This window comes from Phalacrocorax carbo, chromosome 22 (genome assembly GCF_963921805.1).
Source record: "Phalacrocorax carbo chromosome 22, bPhaCar2.1, whole genome shotgun sequence".
NCBI classification, from domain to species: Eukaryota; Metazoa; Chordata; class Aves; order Suliformes; family Phalacrocoracidae; genus Phalacrocorax; species Phalacrocorax carbo.
Window position 1 is genome coordinate 3,315,633 of NC_087534.1, and position 19,559 is coordinate 3,335,191.

The following is a 19,559-nucleotide window of genomic DNA, read 5'->3' on the forward strand; positions in this document are numbered from 1 at the left end:
CCCGTAGCGTCGAGGCCGACTGCTCTTTCAGAATTAGTGCATGCTACATATTTTCTTGAATAACACTTTGTATCCCAAAGAACCACCCAAAATACAAGTCATTTATCAACCCCACTGCCAAAATGCAGCCACCGTTAGAGTATATAACACCATCTTATAAAAACAGAACCATTAAAGACAACAGAAATACATGCAAAGAACAGTGATGTTTCTCCTCTCCAGCAGAGGAAGAAAAAGAAGCTAAACCCCTTCTACACTTCACTTGAAAAATACCTCCCAAACCCCCTCCATTTGGTCACCACTTATAGGCACCTCCCATTCAGACACTAAACAAACCCAACACAATCATCCTCTGGCATTTTAATACAGCTGCTTCAAAACAGCGATTGTCCAAAGCGAACAGGCAGAATAACTCAATTAAATCACAATTTTAATGTATCAATCATACAGCAACTGCCTGCCAGTTTAATTTTACTAAAGCCCCATCACATTTACTTATCAAATCTAGAGGGGGGGGGAAAAAAAAAATGACACACACACTGAAACTTTTTATTCCTTTATTGATAAATGCTTTCCAGACTTTCCAAACTGGATTGTTCAAGTTAAAACCAAAACCACAAAATACTTTCAACCCAAAATCCTCGGTGTCCTGCTTAGAAGACACAAAGGGTAGCTTTGTTCTCACCATAAAGGAAAAGCTTGCAAGGCCAATTCTGGTTTTGGAAATCTAGAGCTTCAGAGTTGGCATTTTAAATAAGATCTTAAAGATTAATTTACAAAATGCAATATAACTATGTGATATGATGCATGGCATTGAGTTCTGCAGGACAGTGAAGATTCTTCAAACATCTTGAGCTGATGTCTATGTAGGGACTATTTGGCTTCTTTGCATCCTAGAGGAAAAGATGACAAGTTACCTACACACAGCACACCTTGCTCCAGGCTAGTGAACTTCCCAGCGCTGCAAACCATAAGGACTCCAGTATAAATCACAAGGAGAAGCTGTAACAGTTGTGGGTAATATCCATTCTGATCATCTGACAAGAAACGCAAACTCTTGAGCAGAGAAGCCAGTGACTGGAGCCACCGAGAAATACGCGGATGAGGGGACTGAGTGCACCCTCAGTAAGTTTGCAAATGACACCAAACTGGGGCGTGTTGATCTGTGAGGGCAGGAAGGCTCTGCAGAGGGACCTGGACAGGCTGGATCGAGGTCAGTTGTGTGAGGTTTAACAAGGCCAAGTGCCGGGTCCTGCCCTTGGGTCACACCAACCCCAGGCAGCGCCCCAGGCCCGGGGCAGAGGGGCTGGGAAGTGCCCGGCGGAGAAGGCCCTGGGGGTGCTGGCTGACAGCCGGCTGGGCATGAGCCAGCAGTGCCCGGGTGGCCAAGGAGGCCACCAGCCCCCGGGCTTGTGTCAGCACTGGTGTGGCCAGCAGGGGCCGGGCAGGGATGGGGCCCCTGTGCTCGGCACTGGGGAGGCCCCACCTCAAACACTGTTCAGGATTCCTGTTCAGGAAATGGCCTCAAGCTGCATCAGGGTAGGTTTAGATTGGGTATTAGGAAAAACTTCTTTCCTGACAAGAGTGGTCAGGCCCTGGCACAGGCTGCCCCGAGAGGTGGGGGAGTCCCCATCCCTGTGGGGGGTTTCAAAAAATGTGCAGACGTGGCACTTGGACATGGTTTAGGAGGCCTGGGGGTGTTGGGTTGGGGGTTGGACTTGATCCTAGAGGTCTTTTCCAACCTTAATGATTCTATGAAAATATAAGCACCCTTCATCATTCTTCACCGTTTTGAGTTGTGACATCTGACCGTAACAGCTTCACAGAAACTACTGAAGATGAGAGCTCCAGACAACCCACAGAAAAAGGGATCATCAAAAACAAGAAGAGGCATTTGAAGAACCAAAAACCTTATTCAGAAGTTAACAAGAGCCAGCTCCAAACACAGGAGACATAATTTGCTTGGAGAGATGTATGCAGTGAAATGACATTCCCGACACCAGCACTTTAATATATACTGTAGGGAGATGATTGGGATGGGCATTTATAGTCTATTTAGCCTCAAAGTCACTAGAACATCTTGTGTCTCTCATTTTATGTCCCAGATTAGCGGTTTCACAAGACTCATCTCAATATGTTATTCCTTCCTTGACATATCAACTGCTCGAACACTTCAGGGACTTAGGCAACATCTTTCTGGTGCTTAATTACAGTAAGATTTCTGAAGAATATTTCTAAAGCTTCTACAATAAGGATTCTGTTGGGAAGAAGGGTGTTAGGGTCTAAAGGCAGATGAGTGCTGCCCCCGGACCTACACAGGCCTCCAGGCTGGCTACATTCACTAACAATCATGCTTTCTTTACTCTGATTCTGGAAGCTTTTAAGTGATGCTAAGGACACTCACCAGTCTTCCTGGTTTAAGAGGTAGCAGCAACCACGCCCACCTTCTGGGCAGCTTCTTTCTTGGCTTGATGAGCCTGCAACACCGCAACAGCCTCCTCCACCTGCAGGAGACAAGTTATCCAGTGAGACCCGTTCTCTTGACCAAAGCCTCCCATAGTCCACCCCATCTAAAGGAACAGGCCGGTTTACCTTTGACCGGAGGGACTCTGGAGACTCTAGCATGTGCAGCAGCTCTGAGTTGTCAATCTCTAGCAGCATTCCTGTGATCTTCCCTGCAAGGCTGGGGTGCATAGCTTGAATCAGAGGGAACAAGCGTTCTCCTGGGTAAAAGAAAAAAAAAGGATTCCAGACAGCCAAGTTTCAATTTAAGAGTCATCTTTGAAACCTGAGGGGATTTCCAAAGTAAAACGCGATCTGTAGAGCAGAGTTTCACTTACCCAGCATCTGCTTCTGCTCCTGGGGAGGGGCAGCAGCCAGCATAGAGGCCGTTAGCGGTTCCTGTCCCTGCACATGTACTGCAGGCTGAGGTGCCTATAGAAGGGCAGACATGAGGGCTCTGAAATAGATACTAGGCTGATTGCTTCATATTTAGAGACAATAAGATATTCCCTCCTTCTACAACACAATCTTTGTCAAGCCTAGAGCAGATTTAAGTTTCAGAAAAGGACAGGTGAGGTGCCCTTGGTTCACAGACATGCTCCCTCCTTGTCCTGAACTCAAAACCCCCTAATGACACACACACAGGCACTGTAAACGCCTTACAAAAACAGGATCAAACATTGAGACAAATATCGCAACTGAGAGTGACATCCATGCCTGCTTTTTTTTCCAGTGCATTTTGCAAAACGGAAAAGCAAAGAACCAAATAAAATATCCTTAGTGCAAATCTGGGTAAAAAAGAGCTCACAATTACAAGATAAACCAACTAGGTCGCCCCTGGCAAAGGTACAACTGCCAGGTTTTTAAATTCCAAATTACAACGTCTGTCTGGGCTATACAAAAGTAGCTTTAAGTTTCTGTAAAAACACTTCAGTTGCACGTAAAGCCTGTTGGACTGCAGCAACTGCAGAGACTTCACAGCCCAGACCCTTGCGTTACCTGCAAAGGCTGTACAGCTGGGTGTGGGCTGCGGACACTTGAGGCATATTTATAAGGAGGAACCGCTCTGGGAGCGGGGGCAGCTACAGGCGGACGAGGAGCTAAATTCTGCGCTGCAGCGCCAACGCCTGCAAAAGAAGAGAACAGAACTGTAAACACCTGTAGCAACATGCAGGCAATTTGCGATGTCTGATATCAACTGCTGAATTCAAACTACGCTCTGCACAGTCTAATACCTCTTTAGAAACTGGTCTCCAAAACACAACTGGCTACTTTAGGAAAGGGCTATTCTCCCTAAAACTAAAATGCAGGATGTGGAATCCATGGTTAAGGTATTTTCTAGTTATTCACTAGAACAAAGTGAATTTGGTTGCTCTACTCTGAAAACAATATCCATAACCTACAGAGCCTTTCTTTTATGAGTGGTAAATGTCGCAGAGGTGTAGAGATGAGTTCCAAACCAGTGGAAAGCAACCCATCTGGATTTCCACTGCTGTGCTGTGGCACCAACTGTCCCCAGACCTGCACTGCACAGCAAGGAATAGGAAAAGATTCAGGTGCTGTCTCTGCCCCTTGCTCCAGGTGGCCTTTGGTTATCTGTATCTGACAACCATCTTTGGAAGTAGAAGTCAAGTCTCAATAGCATCCTCCTCCCTCACATACACAGGGAAGAGCCTGGGAGGCAGACACCTTACCAACTCGCTGGGCAGCGGCAGGGAGGCCACGAGCGGCCGGAGCATTGCCGGCAGGGGCCACATGGCGCAGTGCTGGCCGTGGTCCAGACTGGCGCATGGCATTTGGCATTCCCTGGAAGCCTAATGGAAGAAATCAGGGGAAATCCTCAAAACAGAACTGATTGGCAAGTCAGGACAGTCAGCTACAGAAAGCAGGTTGGGATTGTGCATGGAAAGGAAAGCATGCGTTGTTCTCATTGGAAAGTACGGCCAAGAGGGTCATACAACCAAAATAGTGTCTCCACCACACTCACCTTGAGGTCTTCCTCCTTGCTGCCAGCGTGGGTTGGGTCTCATCTGCGTCATCTGATTGGGTGCATAGTAAGTGGGTCTGCTCTGCGCCTGAAAAAAGATCAGACAAGCTCAGAGGCAACATCTAAGTGAGTAACAAACATTATTTACAACCTGTTTTGGCAGTTGTTGCCAGGATTTGACGCTCAATTCACTTCAAGAACAGGCAACTGGCAAGTCACAGAATTAACTCCACTGACTGCACCCCTCATTAGGAGTTATTTGCTTGTAGGCATAAGAAAGGCTCAATGAGATTATTGCAGCTGAACCATCAAAGCTCCAAAACAGGTTAAAAAAACCACACTAGCTCAGCTTACCTGGGGCACAGCAGGCATGAAATATCCCCCAGCAGCAGGCTGGAACTGATTAATAATTGTGTTGGCAGGCAAGGCTCTCATCCCAGCAATGCGTTGCATGTACTGGTTAGTTAGATGGGCCTTTCGCTCTTCTTTCCTTTGTGCAAGGGCAACATACAACGGCTTTGAGCCCACAATTCGCCCATTCATCTCTGTCACTGCTTTCGTAGCTTCCTCTGGAGAGGAAAAGCAGACAAAGCCAAACCCTTTGCTCCGTCCATCTTCCAGCATCACCTGCAGTAAAGATCAATTGCTAGTGGAGTACCATTACAAAAACTTAGCCTAAGAATCCATATCTTTTAAGTGTCAGATTTCAGGCAGGTAGTACATAACTGTTGCAGAGGTGTAGAGACAGGTACTCGAGGAATGAGAAGTCACCTGTCTGGATTTACTCTGCTTTTCTGTAAGCACCATGTGTCCCCAGGCCCACACTGCACAGGAAGGAATGGGAAAGATTTGGTGCAGCTTCTAAATGCACGTAGAGACATGCCACTTCATGCTTATTGGGAGTCACCTCAAACAAGCATGTCTGCCTCTTCCTGCCTCCCCTTTTCATGAGGGAACAAAGCAAGTTTTCAGTAAAATCCCACTGAGACCCAAAGAAATGTGTGTATTTACTAGTCAAGATGTTCTCAGGACCACAGCATGTAAGAACTGCCCTTCAATCCATGTCGATAGGAGTTCCTTCTTCATGCTTTAAAGTCCAAATATCCCCAAACCCCACGATACCTTGGCACTCGTTATTGACCCAAAAGGTGAAAACTCCTTCCTCAGTTTTTCATCATCTATAGTGTCATCTAGGTTTTTAATGTACAGGTTAACACCCTAGAAGGGAGAGAACAATAAGACATTTATAACGTTAAAAAAAAAAGTTGAGCACATCGACTGTTAGCATCCATCTGCCAGAGCTGCAATTTGTCTGAAAACTCTTAATTTAGCATAATGTTCCTTTCCTACCACCCAAAGCTGAAAGCAATAAATGTTGCAAAGGCGTAGAGACAAGTCCCACTGTGGCAAAAGGGAGCTTGTCTGGATTTCTTCTGCTTTCCTGTTGCATCATGTATCCCCAGACCAGCACTACACTGCAAGGAATGGGAAAGATTCAGATGCGATCTCTGGCATTACCCAGCTTTGCCATAAATTAGAGATAACAGCATAGGGTTAAGCTGCCTCCTTCCATCCTTCTAGAAAATCCCCATTTGGAAATAAAGGGGACTGCATGACTGTTTTCTCATGTTGTCCTAAACATTTCATCGCCAAGACTAGGTCCTGATGGCCCCTTTGCCCCTAAATACCAGAGTGGTAAATGCCTTCACATTTTACTTCCCAGGATATGTCACAGGACAATGAAAGGAACGACAAAGTAATCAGTCAAGCCTGCCAGTAGACTGAGAATGGTGCTTAAATTCAGAAAAGGAACAGATTATTCACCTGGTACCGGCTGAGTCTCTCTTGTTTTAGCTGTTCAAACTTCCGTTTCAGCTCTGCCTGGCGCTCGACCTTCTTCTGTGCTCGGCCTACAAATACCATTTTCCCATTGATATCCTTTCCATTCATTTCTTCTACTGCCTGGAGAGGGGGTTCAAGAGGAAACTGTCAACTGCTGAAACAAGACAGCACCTGATCCTGTAAAGAACAGGACTGTCCAAAGCCCACGTCATATCCCTGCCTGTTAGCCAATAAACCAAAAGGTTGCCACGTTACCTTTGCACTTCTTCCGTGTAGAACAGGCTAAGTAAAGAGAAACTGAAGTTATCAGGAGAGACCATGCTGACAACACCACTGTAAGTAAATGCTGGACTAACAGCAACTTGTGAACTTAGCCCCACCCCTTCTTGGAAGTAAGGCCAAATTTTAACAAGCATTCTGCTTAGATAAAACCATTTCTAAGCAGTGTTCTCACTCTAGATGCCTTCCTCCTCCTGAAGCCCTGCATTGTAGTATTTCGTCAACAATTAACATCTTGATGATACCACTGCATTCTGTGTGGAGCTAGTAGTCTGGAGAAATGCCAAGTTACCCTTAAATGTCAAGCTAGTAAGGTGCAAAAGGTTGTGAAGTCCCCACGTCCACAAGAGGTTATGCCCGAGGCAGAATTTTTTCTCATTTTAGTTACAGGACCCTACGATAAACCAAGGCAGTTTCTCTTCTCTGAAGATACCCAAGCAGCATTAATAAACAGTCATACCTTGTTAGCATCTTCATGCTTTTCAAAGCTTACAAAGCCAAAGCCTTTTGATTTTCCAGTGGGGTCTGTCATCACTTTAACACTCAGAGTTTTACCTGTTACCAAGGAACAAGGTTGGTAAGATATCATAAAACTCTTTCAAGACTATTAAACTCCATGTAACAGCCCCAGCCTTCTCTCTCTCATCTGCTGGTCAGCCTCTGCCTCCTGTCCAACATTTGGTACAACTACTAGCCGCACTTCAACTCCTTGTATTCCTCAGCCTCAAAGCGACCCACATAGAGCTATACAGATGGTAGCAGCACTGTTAAACTACCACAGGTCATGACATTCCCAGCCTCATTAAAAGTGTTTCTGTATTTACCATATTTGCTGAAGAGCTCCTTTAGTCTTTCATCATCCATGTCATCCCCAAAGTTTTTAATATAAACATTGGTGAATTCCTTTGCCTTGGCTCCCAATTCAGCCTCCCTCTCTTTACGAGACTTGAATCTCCCAACAAATCTGTAAGAAAGAATGAAAATCCCAATAAGCAGCTTGTTTTCAAGAGTGGAAAAACCATGTGTGACTTGCAGTGAGGCAAAAAAATGTGTGTAGTAGGAGCTGGAAATGGGGACAAGAAGGGGTGACAGGAGAAGGACAAACAGGCCACAGACCAACCAGAAAAATCACCTGTCCTATGGCAGAGAGAGTTGGACAAGGACGCCCACACAGCTCTGCAGTGGAGAGAGTACTGGCCACAGAAACCCACCCCAGCCCACTAGCGGAGAGGTAACAAATCAAGGCTTGGTTAGGGAAACCCACCAGCCCTGTAATGGAGGGATAGCAGGCCATGGCTTGGGCAGGGTCACTCACCAGCCCTGTAGTGGAGAGGTAGCAGGCCAAGGCTTGGGCCAGGAGAACCAGTGCCTTGTGTGTCCCTGTTAATACCGAGATGCATCACGGTTCATGCGATCGTTGCTGCTTCTGGCTGTGACACTCACACTTTGCGGTCGTTTAGCAGCATGCCGTTCATCTTCTCGATGGCTCTATCTGCAGCATCCTGGGTCTCAAAGTGCACAAATGCGTAGCCCTTAGAGCCATTCTCATCACACACCACCTAGACAGGTGAAAGGAAAACAAAATGTCAGCTCTCTGAACACATTTTCTCCTCTGTCACGCTCAGATACAAGGCTAGCACACGAAAACAGGTTACTGCCAAGGGCCAGCGCTAGGAAGATGTTATCTGTGTTTCAGACTTGCACGCTTCATGACCAAATCTGACATAACTTCAGCAATCCCTGACCTTTTGGTCAACTCTGCATTTTAGAGACTCCGCTCCTCACTTGGCGACAGATGTCCCTTTTGTCTCCTACGTTGGACATGTCTGATCATGTCACCACTATAACAAAATTGGACAAAGTAACCACATCTCACCTTGCAGGACAAAATATTCCCAAACGCTGAGAATGTGTCATAAAGTGCCTTGTTATCAATGGATTTGTCCAGGTTCTTAATGAAGACATTCCCAACCCCTGACTTCCTCAAGGAGGGGTCCCTCTGAGACCACATGATGCGAATGGGTTTTCCTTTGATCACATCAAAATTCATGGTATCTAGGGCACGCTCAGCTGCAAGAGAAGTCAAGAACAGATTTCTGTGGTTTGTTAAAGAATAAAGGTTTCCACCATGTGGGTGGTTGTTTTCACTGAATTTTACTCAGCTCATGGAGACATTTGGGGCAATATCATGGGCAGCCAATTTCAATGACTTTTTAAGTCAATGTTTCAAGGGAGGTCTTTGCAGCACAGTCACTAGACATGTTTAAATATATAATAGGTTTAATAGACTATTTTAAATTTACGTGATAGTATTGTTTTAATAACCACAGCAAAAGGAACATCAAAATGCCTGGGATTTATTAATTACGTTCTTAATGATTATAAAGGTAAATTGCTGCACCCAAAGGAGGAAAGGAAATATAGGAAACCCTGGGGAAAAAAAGGAAGTAACAAAAATGACTGCTTGGCTTGTTTGCTTTTCATGAAGTTCATATCTATCTGTACTCATTTCTATTAAGAGAAAAGGATCATCTCTCCCTGTCAGGTCAGGGAAAACATGCACGGACACGTGGCTGGCTGAGAAGACGACACGAGTCAGCCTCTATAACTTATGTGCCCAAAAAATGATTCCCAAGTTGTTCAATCTAAAGATGTCAGCAAGAGTGGAAAAAACTCTGGAAAAGTAAGTCCATATACCTGATCTGATTAACAGGGAAGTGTTTATCTAAACTCTAAACCCCAGCACTGTCATTCTAACCTACACTGAAACCCCCTCCATGAATCTATTTCTGCTACCTACTGATATATTAAAAGGATCATTACGTACACACATTAGGATCTTGTTCATAAAATTGAGATGCTTGGGACTCTTCTGTGCCAGAAAACACTCCCAGCATGGAGTGCGCAGAGAAAAAGACAGACCGTTGATTCCCAGCATGAAGCAGGGAGAGAGAAGAATAGACAGGCATTAAAAACCAAGGAATATTGACAGGGCAGAACCCAAGTTTTCCAAATTTGTTTGTCTCAATTCTTCCAGGCCACCTTCACCCAGTGATACTTGCTGATCAGATTTCAGGAGCAGCAAATTCAAGGAAAATGCCAATTCGAACACCTTCTCCTTTCATGTGACTGACTGCTAATGCAGCCAGAGTAACAACGCAGCATTTCATGGAACTATCACTAGGAACTCCAGTGAGACACTGCCTACAAAATGCCTCCCTACCCCCAAAGTCAGTTTCAACTACTGCATGGAAATTTCACAGAATTTTTCATGTGTTTTGAAAATGGTTTTTTGTTGTTCTTGCTTTTTGAATTGAAGTGGTGCTGTCACTATTTTTCCTAGTTCTTCACACACACACCCCCAGCTGGAAAACAAGCTCTGATGGACTTCATTCCTGAAGTAGTCAGGCTTGCAAAAAAAAAATGTAGGGAGGAAAATTGTACTTGCTATAACTCCACTAGCTCTGTTTAGTCAAAGGTGTTAAATGCAATTAACTGCCATGATAAAATGATTCCTGAGCTGCTACTCTGAATCAATGTAACTGAGTTTCTTCCTGCAGCCCATACCCAAAAGGCACTTCAGCAGGCGACTTGGTCCAGCTTGTCAAATTTGGCAGTGTTTATTTATAGCAGGGAGAGGTCTTCCAGAAGTATGTGTTGGCAAGGACACAAACTAGTTGTATATACCATTTGCAGCAGAAACAGGGCTCCTGCTGAAAGGTGACAAGCAGATGAAGCAGTGGTATGAAACCAGAGGGAACTGTGAAACACTCTGCAGCAGCTACCGAGATACAGACTAGTTATGAACTTACTCCCAGTTCTTTCAAGCTTCCTAAGCATATACTTAAGCAGATACTATTGCACTGTTCTTCCAGTAGCTTGCCAGTATTCCAGTCTATTATTATACTCTGCTTGAAATCCACTCAGATACTTCTTGCGAGCAGTGGTATAAGAAAGCCCTAGATGGATTCCCTGATTTCAGGAAGGTCTGCCATACCCACATGTGGAAATGCAATCGCATTACACCAGTACCTAAGAAAACCTGTAAAGAATCAGCATTAGTTATGTGAATGTCTCAGACTAGGCACATCTGATTCATTTCCTTAAACTGAACAAACACCTTCTCGTTTTCTTCTATTTAAGCCACAAAGCTTCAGCCATTTCAGTTCCTGTATCTGTTTCTCTCCCACTGGTTCCTGTCATCCTTCCAGCAGATTCAACTGCAACTCATATATAACATTATACAAACTCTTAACCCCTTTCATGCTTCCCCTTCATTCCTCTTCCATAACCTTCTGGATAGGGAAAGCATACGAACACCCTTTGCAGCTTGCCTTAGGCCTCAAAGTAATTAATCTCCCTTACAATCTCCCTGATGCGGAGCTAACACAATGCTGGAATTAGCAGCTGTGGTTGAACAGCATAAAGACAGATAACCACATACACACAAAGATTCACCCATAAGAAACTCTGCACAAGGAGTTTTAGTCTGCAAAGATGGCTGCCCTGCAAACCTCCGGGCTCTCGCTTACATCACCAAGCAAAAAAGACCCAACAACGAAAGCACATAGAACAAATTTAACCACTTTTTTTTAAGAAAAGAGAGGTAGCATACAGAACAGACTTAAACCCCTCGATTGCTGAAGTCAGAATAAAATGCTGTTGGCAATGAAGCATATATAAGTAACTGCTCTTCCCTTGTAGCTTCACACCTGCATTTATGTTACACAGGTCTTCTCTTACATTGTCTTCTCTTTAAGAGAAGAGACAAAAAGTTTATCTACACTCTTCTATACTTTTCTTCGGACACACTTATCTAATCCCAGCTTGGGGTTCCTTCTTGGCTTGGGAAACTTTCTGTTTTCACTGTACTTCCAGAACAGCTTATCTCTATAGCCATAATAAAGTTTCTCTGCTTCATTATCCAAGTTGTCAAATCATGACTGTTGTCAATGTTATGAAACCCTGGAATGCAATTAAATTGCATGAGGAACACATGAAAAGGGAAATTCAGCTTTTCTTTCAAATGAAATGAGTTTGTTTTCTTTCTCTTCACAGTTAAAAAGAATAAATATTAATGACCACAGCTGAGCCTGAACTAGCCCGAACTTTGAAGCGTTTCCTTAATCTGCCTGTTACAGCATGACAGATTCGGTATTCAGCATTCACTGGTTACTACGCCAAAGAACTGCAACTGAAAACAGCAGAGCTTATTTTCACTAAAAATAACCTCTCTGCAGCAGGCTACCAGTTAGACAATGCATGTCCAGAAAGTAACCCCTTCCAGGGTCAAGCATGACTCCATTAGCTGACAAACATGTAAAGAAAAATGCACGCTTTGAATCAATTCGGACACAGGAACTCTGGAAGTACAGAGCACGTTCGCGATGTGACTGCGTGATCTCCTGGTGGCCCACATAATGGGGAAGCGTTCCGGTGACCTAACTTGCTCTATGGTCTTTCTCTAGCCTTATGGAAAGAGTCTTATTTCCCAAAAAAACCATTAAACCATGTTTTTCTTCAGATTTACGAAGCACTAATCCTTCCCAAAAGGTGCCAGGGAAATGCAAACTATCATATATCACCAACTTTAATATCTGCTACCTCTTCCAGCATACTAACATGTCCACAAGAACATCCCTGAAAGTTTTCAGGGCACAAAGCTTCCTGATGACTTTTACATGGTATTTTGTAGCATCTACTACCACGCATAAGTCAAAACAGATCCCTTCCGTGCTACAGAACACCCCCCATCTTCTCATGGATTTAGTAAAATGAAGTCCAAATGCATTTCTGATTATGCATTCCTGGACAAAAATACAGATCCCTCCTCCTTTCGGAAAGCCCTCATGCAGGCAGTACAGAGTACCGCCACCTTGAAAACAAAAGCCAAATTTCTGCATTTGACAATAAGAATTATATTCTTCGTATTCAGGTGCTTGTTTCAGAGAGACCTTAACACACCACCAATGGGCTCACCCTTCCAAAATTATCTGTTTATGTTCTTGCTGCATAACATTTAGTACAGCAGCTGTTTTCTACTTATGCAAAGTAACGCATGCTGCAGTTTGCCAGACAGAAGTTAGGAGCATTTCAGAAGAGATCTCTTCATGAGGGCAGGGGGAGTTTGAGTATTTCTCCTTCCCAATATCAACTCAATGATTCGGTTTAAACCACTTGACCTTCTAAGACCTACCAGTAACAAGACACCACTTACTTTGTCAAAGTATCACTTGAAGTACTGGGACTTCCTAAAATGTCTGCTGCCTCACCAGGAGCCCAGAATGATGCAATCTCCCACGGAATTCCTGCCTATTTATTACCATAAAAGATTACCTTGAAATATACTGGAAGGCCACCTGTCTTCATATTGTATGAGGTGCAGAACTTCTTTCTGCTACAGCAAGCACATGTGACTAGCCACTCTTCCCTTTCAACATCATAACTATACGTATTACACAGGTCTTCTCTACTTCAAGAGAACTTTATCTACACTTTTACACCCCTTCTCCCCAACTTTCATCTAATCCAGGCTCCAAGTTCCTTCTTTGCTTTATTTCTGCTGCTTGCTTTTATTTCTTTTATCCTAAAAAATTAGATCATAGCCTAGACACAGGCAGATGAGTCTGGATAACTGTACCTTTGGTTGTACAGCACATGAATGCACCAAGGTGGTTTTGTAAGAGGGAGTCAGAGCAGGCAGGTTCATCAGAGCAGGAGAGGATCACATATACAGGCTCTCAGGTTTTCCTTCTCACTGATAAGTTTTAAAACATAAATACATTGCTTAGTCTGCATCAAAAGCACTTCTGGGAGTTTCATGAATCAGGAATTATGCACTGGGGTGCAAGCCAGGTTTTTATCAGCCTAGCAAGGGAAAGGATCAGAAGTGTTCCATCAGGTCAGTTGGCATGCCGAGAAAAGGACACGAGGAAGGTACTTTGACCTGGGAGAAAATGGAAGCTAGGATGGCACATAATCGCAAGAGAATATGTAAAATCCAAACATCCCAGCCAAGAGCTCAATCCCAGAGGCTCTGCTGGCTTGCAGGAATACCAGTTTGCAATGACGCTTCTGTGTTCTAGACAACAAATACTCTGATCCAAAGTCAATATACTACCCTGTGCACAAACAGACCACTTTCTGCTGTCTGTAAAAACGTAAAGCAAGATAACCTACCACAGGCTAGAGGAAAGTTTACTTGCTGCTGAAGTCTGTGCTATTGTGGATTGATTCTGAATTCAAGAGAAAATGTTTGCTCTAATCTATACTTTGGATGTCTCTATCACATATAGATACTGCTAAGTTACAGCACAGAGCAATAAACTTGCACCAGTCAACAAGAAAAGGCTCTGAAAACTAGGACAGAAAACACTGACCCATTTTTCTTCCAGAAAAGACATGTTCCAAACTGACCTCTTCTGTCCCATCTTTCACATGCTTCAGCTCTGGAATACCTACTTGAGCAGGAGCCAAATTAAAGTATGAAAAAAAATAAAGTCTGGCAAGAGCAAATCAACCTGGCTTCTGCATGTGAGACAACATGGTTTCCCAAGCATTGAACAACAGATCTTCTTTCCCATTAATACAAGAATACCACCCCCCAGACTGGGAGCCCCATCCGGCTGCTTGCACAAATGCAGCAACCTGCGGCCCACCAGATCTCCCAAATATTCACGTGGAGCAAGGGGGCAGCCAGAGGCTCAGCCAGTCAAACTGAGCACGCAACCAGGGCCGACCGCTCCGAACTTTTTCTGCTAGGACTGACTGCGTGAAGACCCACACAAATAGCCCAAACCTACAGGAGAACGAAGGGGAACACAGTGGAGATCATTCTCTTATGCAAGCTGGAACAAACCCAAGTCTCCAAAGTTTAATATCAGTAAGAAAGAAATAGGTCTGTCTGTCAGAGATTTTACCAAGAAGTGCATTTGCAGAGTATTTTAGACACTAAGCAGTAAAAAATATTCCTGCTTCAGTCACTAGCAAGTCATTACTTACCCCATAACTGTAACATTTTGGTAGGCAGCTACATGGCAACAGACATAAACAGCAGTATGGATTAGCAGAAAAAAAGTGAATAAAAGTGAATTTAAAAACCCTGTAGATGTGGTTGTATATCTCACTTACCATCTGCTGGCTGCTGGAAGTTGACGTAGGCATACCCAAGGGACCGGCGGGTGATCATATCTCTGCAGACCCGAATCGAGAGGACGGGCCCAGCGGGGCTGAACTTCTCATAGAGCATGGCCTCGGTGACATCGGGGTGCAGGTCACCCACATACAGTGACGCCATCGGGTAACTGCTGGCGGCCGTGTTCATCTTCCACCCACCACACGCTCCCACCAGGAACTAAGAGGGTTTTATTCTTGGGGTTTCTTTAAGTCAAGCTTTTCGTAAATATTTAAACTAGGCGGAAACTCAAAAATCTTATTTAAAAGCCCCACTAAGCAGGGACCTGCAGAAACAGCTTGGGAGGGAAGGTGCAACGGGGGGTCCAGGGGACAGCTGCTCCGCCAGGCCCCGGGACAGGGAGCAGCTGAGGGAGGAGGAGAGGCCTGGAAATCAGCAAAAAAACAAAGCTAAGCCCCCAGAAGAGCGGGTGTCAGATATAGAGCCAAAATTCATACGCCAGCTCCTGAGCGTTCCTCCTGTCAGCTCTGGGGCAAAACCCTCCTGGATCTCGCTCAAACCACGTTCCTTATTTTGCTTTAAATATCTAATTTAGCCCCAGTTCTCCAGAGCGGAAGCTGTTGGATCTTCTGAGGTTAAAAAAAATTACGAAAAATAATCCTCTCTGTAATATATACTTATCGGAAGCTTTCTTCTAAAATTAAATCTTCTCTGCTAGGTTTATATCTTTCCTATATAGATGTATATAGATAATCGATCGGCTCTAGCGGGGCAATAAATAACACGCGGCGGTGGCGGCGCGCCGAGAGGGGCGGCCGGGCTGACGGGGGGAGCGGGCCGCAGCCGCGCTCGCCCGGCGCCCCCGCGCTTCCCCGTGCCCTCCCTGCCCCGCGGTCCCGGCCCGGGGCGGCGCTGGGCCCGACACCGACTCACGCACTGCGGCCCGGCGAGCGGAGAGGCGGCGGCGGGCGGCGGGCGGCCCTTTATAGCCGCCGCGGCGGCGTGAGCGGGCCGCCGTGCCGCGGGGAGGAGGAGGCGGCGAGGCCCGGCGGGGAGCGACCCCCGCCGACCGACGCGCCACCGCCGCCCGCTGCAGCGACCCCAGCGGGGGGGAGGACCGCCCGCCCGCCTGGCCTGAGGAGGGCGGAAGGGGGCGTCCTCCGCCGCCGGCTCCCGCCCGCCATTTTGGGGTCGTCAGTCGACGACCCTCAGTGGGGACATGGCGGCTCGCGGCCCCTCGGGATTGCCCTGCCATCGCCCTGGCTCCGGCCTCCTCACATGCCCCAAGACAAGTTGGGCCTCCATTTTTTTTTCTGAACCGCCCCCATCACCAGGAATCCCAAATCCCGGAGGCAGTTCCGGCCCCTCATGATGAATGTGTGCCAGGAGGGGCTGGTGCCACACCACCAGGGGCTCCCCTTCAGACCCCAGCTCCTCACTGCTCCTCAGCAAGACCTGGTTTTCCTCAGGCTGCCCAACAACATCCACCCCTCATCTCTCGGGGATGTCCACTGTCCCCAAGCTAGCAGCCAACCCAATAAATAAGCACAACAGCTTCCTAATCCTTCAAGTCTATGTGGTTGTCATGAAAGGTGGCACCTGAGTGCAGTCTCACGCCTCAGTCCATGCACTGACCCCATAGTGGCTTGAGCAACACCAAAGTCTTGTCCCTGCACGGGAATAGTGGCCAGATTTAGGGCGGATTGATCCTTTGCAGGCAGCTGGCAGGGACACACACCCACAGCAACACCCCTTTGAAAGGGTGTTTTGGGGGTTGTTTTCCATCCCGCCCCCATCCTCTGCATGCATATGTCTTGTGGGGCAGCTCAATCCCACCACAAAACATGAGGGGCCAAGGGGAGCCTCCCTGAGAAAGTGGTGCTGTGGGGCTGGGACCAGGGCAAGGAGCAGGGTGAGCAGAGGAATGCACCAGGAGAGTGAATAATTCCTCTGGGGTAATTTTTCTCGCTGCTCCAAGCTATGGTTTTGGAGTTGTCACTGGTGGTGAGATGAAGAGTGGCCGTAGCTGGAGCTGTTCCCACAGCCTCCTCCTCTTCAGAGCATAATTTTTGCTCAAATAAGTGCGAGTTCCTGTGGCAGCCCTGGCGCTGTGCCAGCTCACATCATGGGCCGCCCTGGAGCAGGACCAAGCGTCCTTGACATCTCCCCATGGAAGGGAGCTGTCAGTCCCTCTTCCCAGGGTGAGGGTTGAACAACTCCAAATGCAGAAGAAACCGCTGGGACAAGAGAGGGATTCACCCCCCTCCACCGTCCCACAGCTTCACGCTCATGAGATTCAGCTCCAGGGAGACCCGTAATTATCTATTTCCAGCATCTTCAGCAGAGCGTGAGGACACAGCAGCGCGGGATTCAGTGATTCATTACTGACCTCCAGGCACCATGGATGTCCTGTTAAGGGGGACTAAGAAAGTCTCCAGAGGCTGGTAGCTGGTCTGCTGTGACTTTTCAATTCTACATTACATTGACTTTAATTTGCTTTAAAAGTGGGATACAATGTTATCATAAAAATGGGATATGATACCTATCCCTTCGTTACAGTGGAATAATAGAGGGTAGCGGAATAAAAGGTAACAACAGCAAAGTAAATGGTAATATTTTGCAATATTTTCAGTCCAGGTTATTTTCTAAAGCCACAAATCATCCTCCTCCTGAACTCATCATCTTCTTCCCAACAGCTGCCAGTGCTGGGAGGCAGCACTGGTACATAGCGGTGGGACTGTACCTGGCGCCTGCCGCTGTTTCGTGGCTCGGTCCTCCACAGCCCAGCACCTCCTCAGCTGGGAAATCACAGGCTGAGATGAGTGTCTTGCTGTGGAAAGAGTTCAGAGTGGCTCCTGCTCTGACAGTTAAAGTAAAAACACAGCAGAGCTCAAAGAATGTGTGTCCACATTAAAGCACCCTTTGGCTGCAAGCACCCGCTGTGGCTACATAGAGAATGGCTCTTATTTGAAACATATCTATTGACATTTGCATCCCCCCCCAGGGGACACCATGCAAACAACTACAGTCCCGCGTCCTCCTTGGTCCTTTTCACTGCCAACACAAACTGATGGGCTGGGGGCACCCTTTGCCCACGAGCGCCCAAAACTGCCCCAGGGACCCCACTGCTCCTGGTACCCTCAACACACAAGTGCTCCTGGTGACCAGCGATGCCCGAGATCCTCCCAGTTCACCTTCTCAAGGTCTTCAGTAGAGCCTGGAGAAAAGGTTACATCTTTTAATGTCTTCACCTCACCAGTCCAGCCCCGTCAATGATGCTGGTGTGAGATCCATCACCTGGACGCCTCCCAAGCCGCTCTGCTGTCGTCTGCCTGAGTGGTACCTCAGCTGCTGATGGTCATCATAAAATATCATCCATTTTTCAACAAGGATGACAATTTTCACCTGGTTTAGGATTTCTCCTCCTTAGCGTTGGGATTTTACCAGTAGAGGGCAGGCCGGGATTGCACTGCAAGCGGAAGAACGCAGAAGCACAGGAGGGAGAGCATTTTACCCAGGGCAAGCAACAGCAGAACTGAGATAAGCAACGTTTTTCATGCAGGGCAATTTGGGAGAGCAGGACTCACTCGCTGCTAGAGCACCTACTGCTTAGCAAATCTCCCACAGCCTGGAAGTGGCCTTGTCCCCTCCAAGTAGCAAGTGAAGGCTCATTCATCATGACCCTGTTTCATCCAGCCTCGCCGCTGTCAGAGCTGGAGGAGCGTTTAACACCACTGCGTGCCACCGAGCAACCTCAGCCGGACCGCGCTGAAGGCAGCCCACGCGTTCCCATAGGCCTCTTCATTATGGTTTTTGCCTGAAGAACGAGGATGAAGAGGGTGTGTGGAGAGTTCAGGGATTTCCCCTACAGGGTAGATCAAAAGTTGCCAGGATGTGTTAGAGGAGATATTTAGGCTAAGGAAAACCCTGGGAAAAAAAATTAAGCTCCAGTCCCGGGCTACTGCTCTAATCACCGTGTTGCTGTGGGGAGAAAACCCCACGGGCCTGAACCAATGCCCTCCCACCCGCTCCAGCTCCCGTTTGATCAGCAGAGATCAGGAAGTGGTTTTTTTCACTGTCTCTGTTTTGTTTTACCACTGTAGCCCGCGGGGCTGGTTTGTATGCCTGCCTCCCACAGAGGGTAATTTGGTTCTTCTCTCTGGCCAAGGCCACACCAGAGCACTAAGCTCCCACCGCCGCCTCCAGCCGGGTCGGGGCAGCCCAGGCACCAGCGGGACGACCCGTCATCAATAGCCCTATTATTGCTCTTGAAGTTTCTCTCCACTTCCAGACGGATGCTGCATTACTCCATCACAGCTGCAGTTGCTCCCTTCCAGGAATTCCCAACACAGCACTTAAGACAGGGATTTATGGGCGGTTTTGAAAGGCGTTTTGGAGCGAGGAGTTATGGGAAAGGAAGTTGAATTCCCACCATTCCCTGGAAAATTCTCCCAGCATCTTTCACGAGCAGGATCATTTACTGGTCCTTTCCTCAGAAGACAGACAAGCTTTCAGCTGTGGCTCTCTGTTTAGTCCAAAGTGTTTCCCAACAGCAAGAAGCAGCAGGGGTTATTCTGGTCCTGCTTACAAAGGGTCAGGAGACCAAGGCAAGCCCTCGGCGTCTGGCTGCAAGGCTCTGCTGGACCCGATTTGTTCCCTGGCATTTTTGTGGACGCTGGTAGCTAAAAGAAATTATTTGTTCTCAAGCCACAGACTATTGCCAATCGTTGCTGACTATCCGTCTCATTTTGACTCACACAGTGGTTTGCAAAGTAAAACGTCATGGGTCCAGAGTTACCAAAAGCAGCAGCTATA

The 19,559-nt window shown here is 46.7% G+C and overlaps 1 protein-coding gene and 3 non-coding genes across 7 annotated transcripts; all 4 read right to left on the reverse strand.

The window, feature by feature from the left end:
* Positions 1-543: 543 nt before the first annotated feature.
* Positions 544-15,813, reverse strand: PABPC4 (poly(A) binding protein cytoplasmic 4). Of its 4 annotated transcripts, XM_064471131.1 has the most exons (15): positions 14,741-15,812; positions 8,487-8,680; positions 8,054-8,169; positions 7,435-7,574; positions 7,071-7,165; positions 6,314-6,451; positions 5,612-5,707; positions 4,844-5,116; positions 4,490-4,577; positions 4,197-4,316; positions 3,502-3,629; positions 2,841-2,934; positions 2,593-2,723; positions 2,405-2,504; positions 544-893 (listed from the first exon to the last, which is right to left on the reverse strand). In XM_064471131.1, the coding sequence occupies exons 1-14, from the start codon at positions 14,931-14,933 to the stop codon at positions 2,418-2,420; spliced, it is 1,893 nt and encodes a 630-aa protein (XP_064327201.1). In that variant the 5' UTR covers positions 14,934-15,812; the 3' UTR covers positions 544-893; positions 2,405-2,417. The 4 variants fall into 4 exon arrangements, with proteins under 4 accessions (XP_064327201.1, XP_064327202.1, XP_064327204.1 ...); XM_064471132.1 differs by lacking the exon at positions 4,197-4,316 and having other exon boundaries at positions 14,741-15,813; XM_064471134.1 differs by lacking the exon at positions 2,405-2,504 and having other exon boundaries at positions 14,741-15,813.
* LOC135316833 (small nucleolar RNA SNORA55) lies at positions 3,929-4,062 on the reverse strand. Its single transcript, XR_010376058.1, has one exon. It is a non-coding gene; the product is annotated as a small nucleolar RNA SNORA55 (small nucleolar RNA).
* On the reverse strand, positions 5,213-5,345 carry LOC135316834 (small nucleolar RNA SNORA55). Its single transcript, XR_010376059.1, has one exon. It is a non-coding gene; the product is annotated as a small nucleolar RNA SNORA55 (small nucleolar RNA).
* Positions 5,860-5,992, reverse strand: LOC135316835 (small nucleolar RNA SNORA55). The gene has a single exon (XR_010376060.1). It is a non-coding gene; the product is annotated as a small nucleolar RNA SNORA55 (small nucleolar RNA).
* Positions 15,814-19,559: the final 3,746 nt, after the last annotated feature.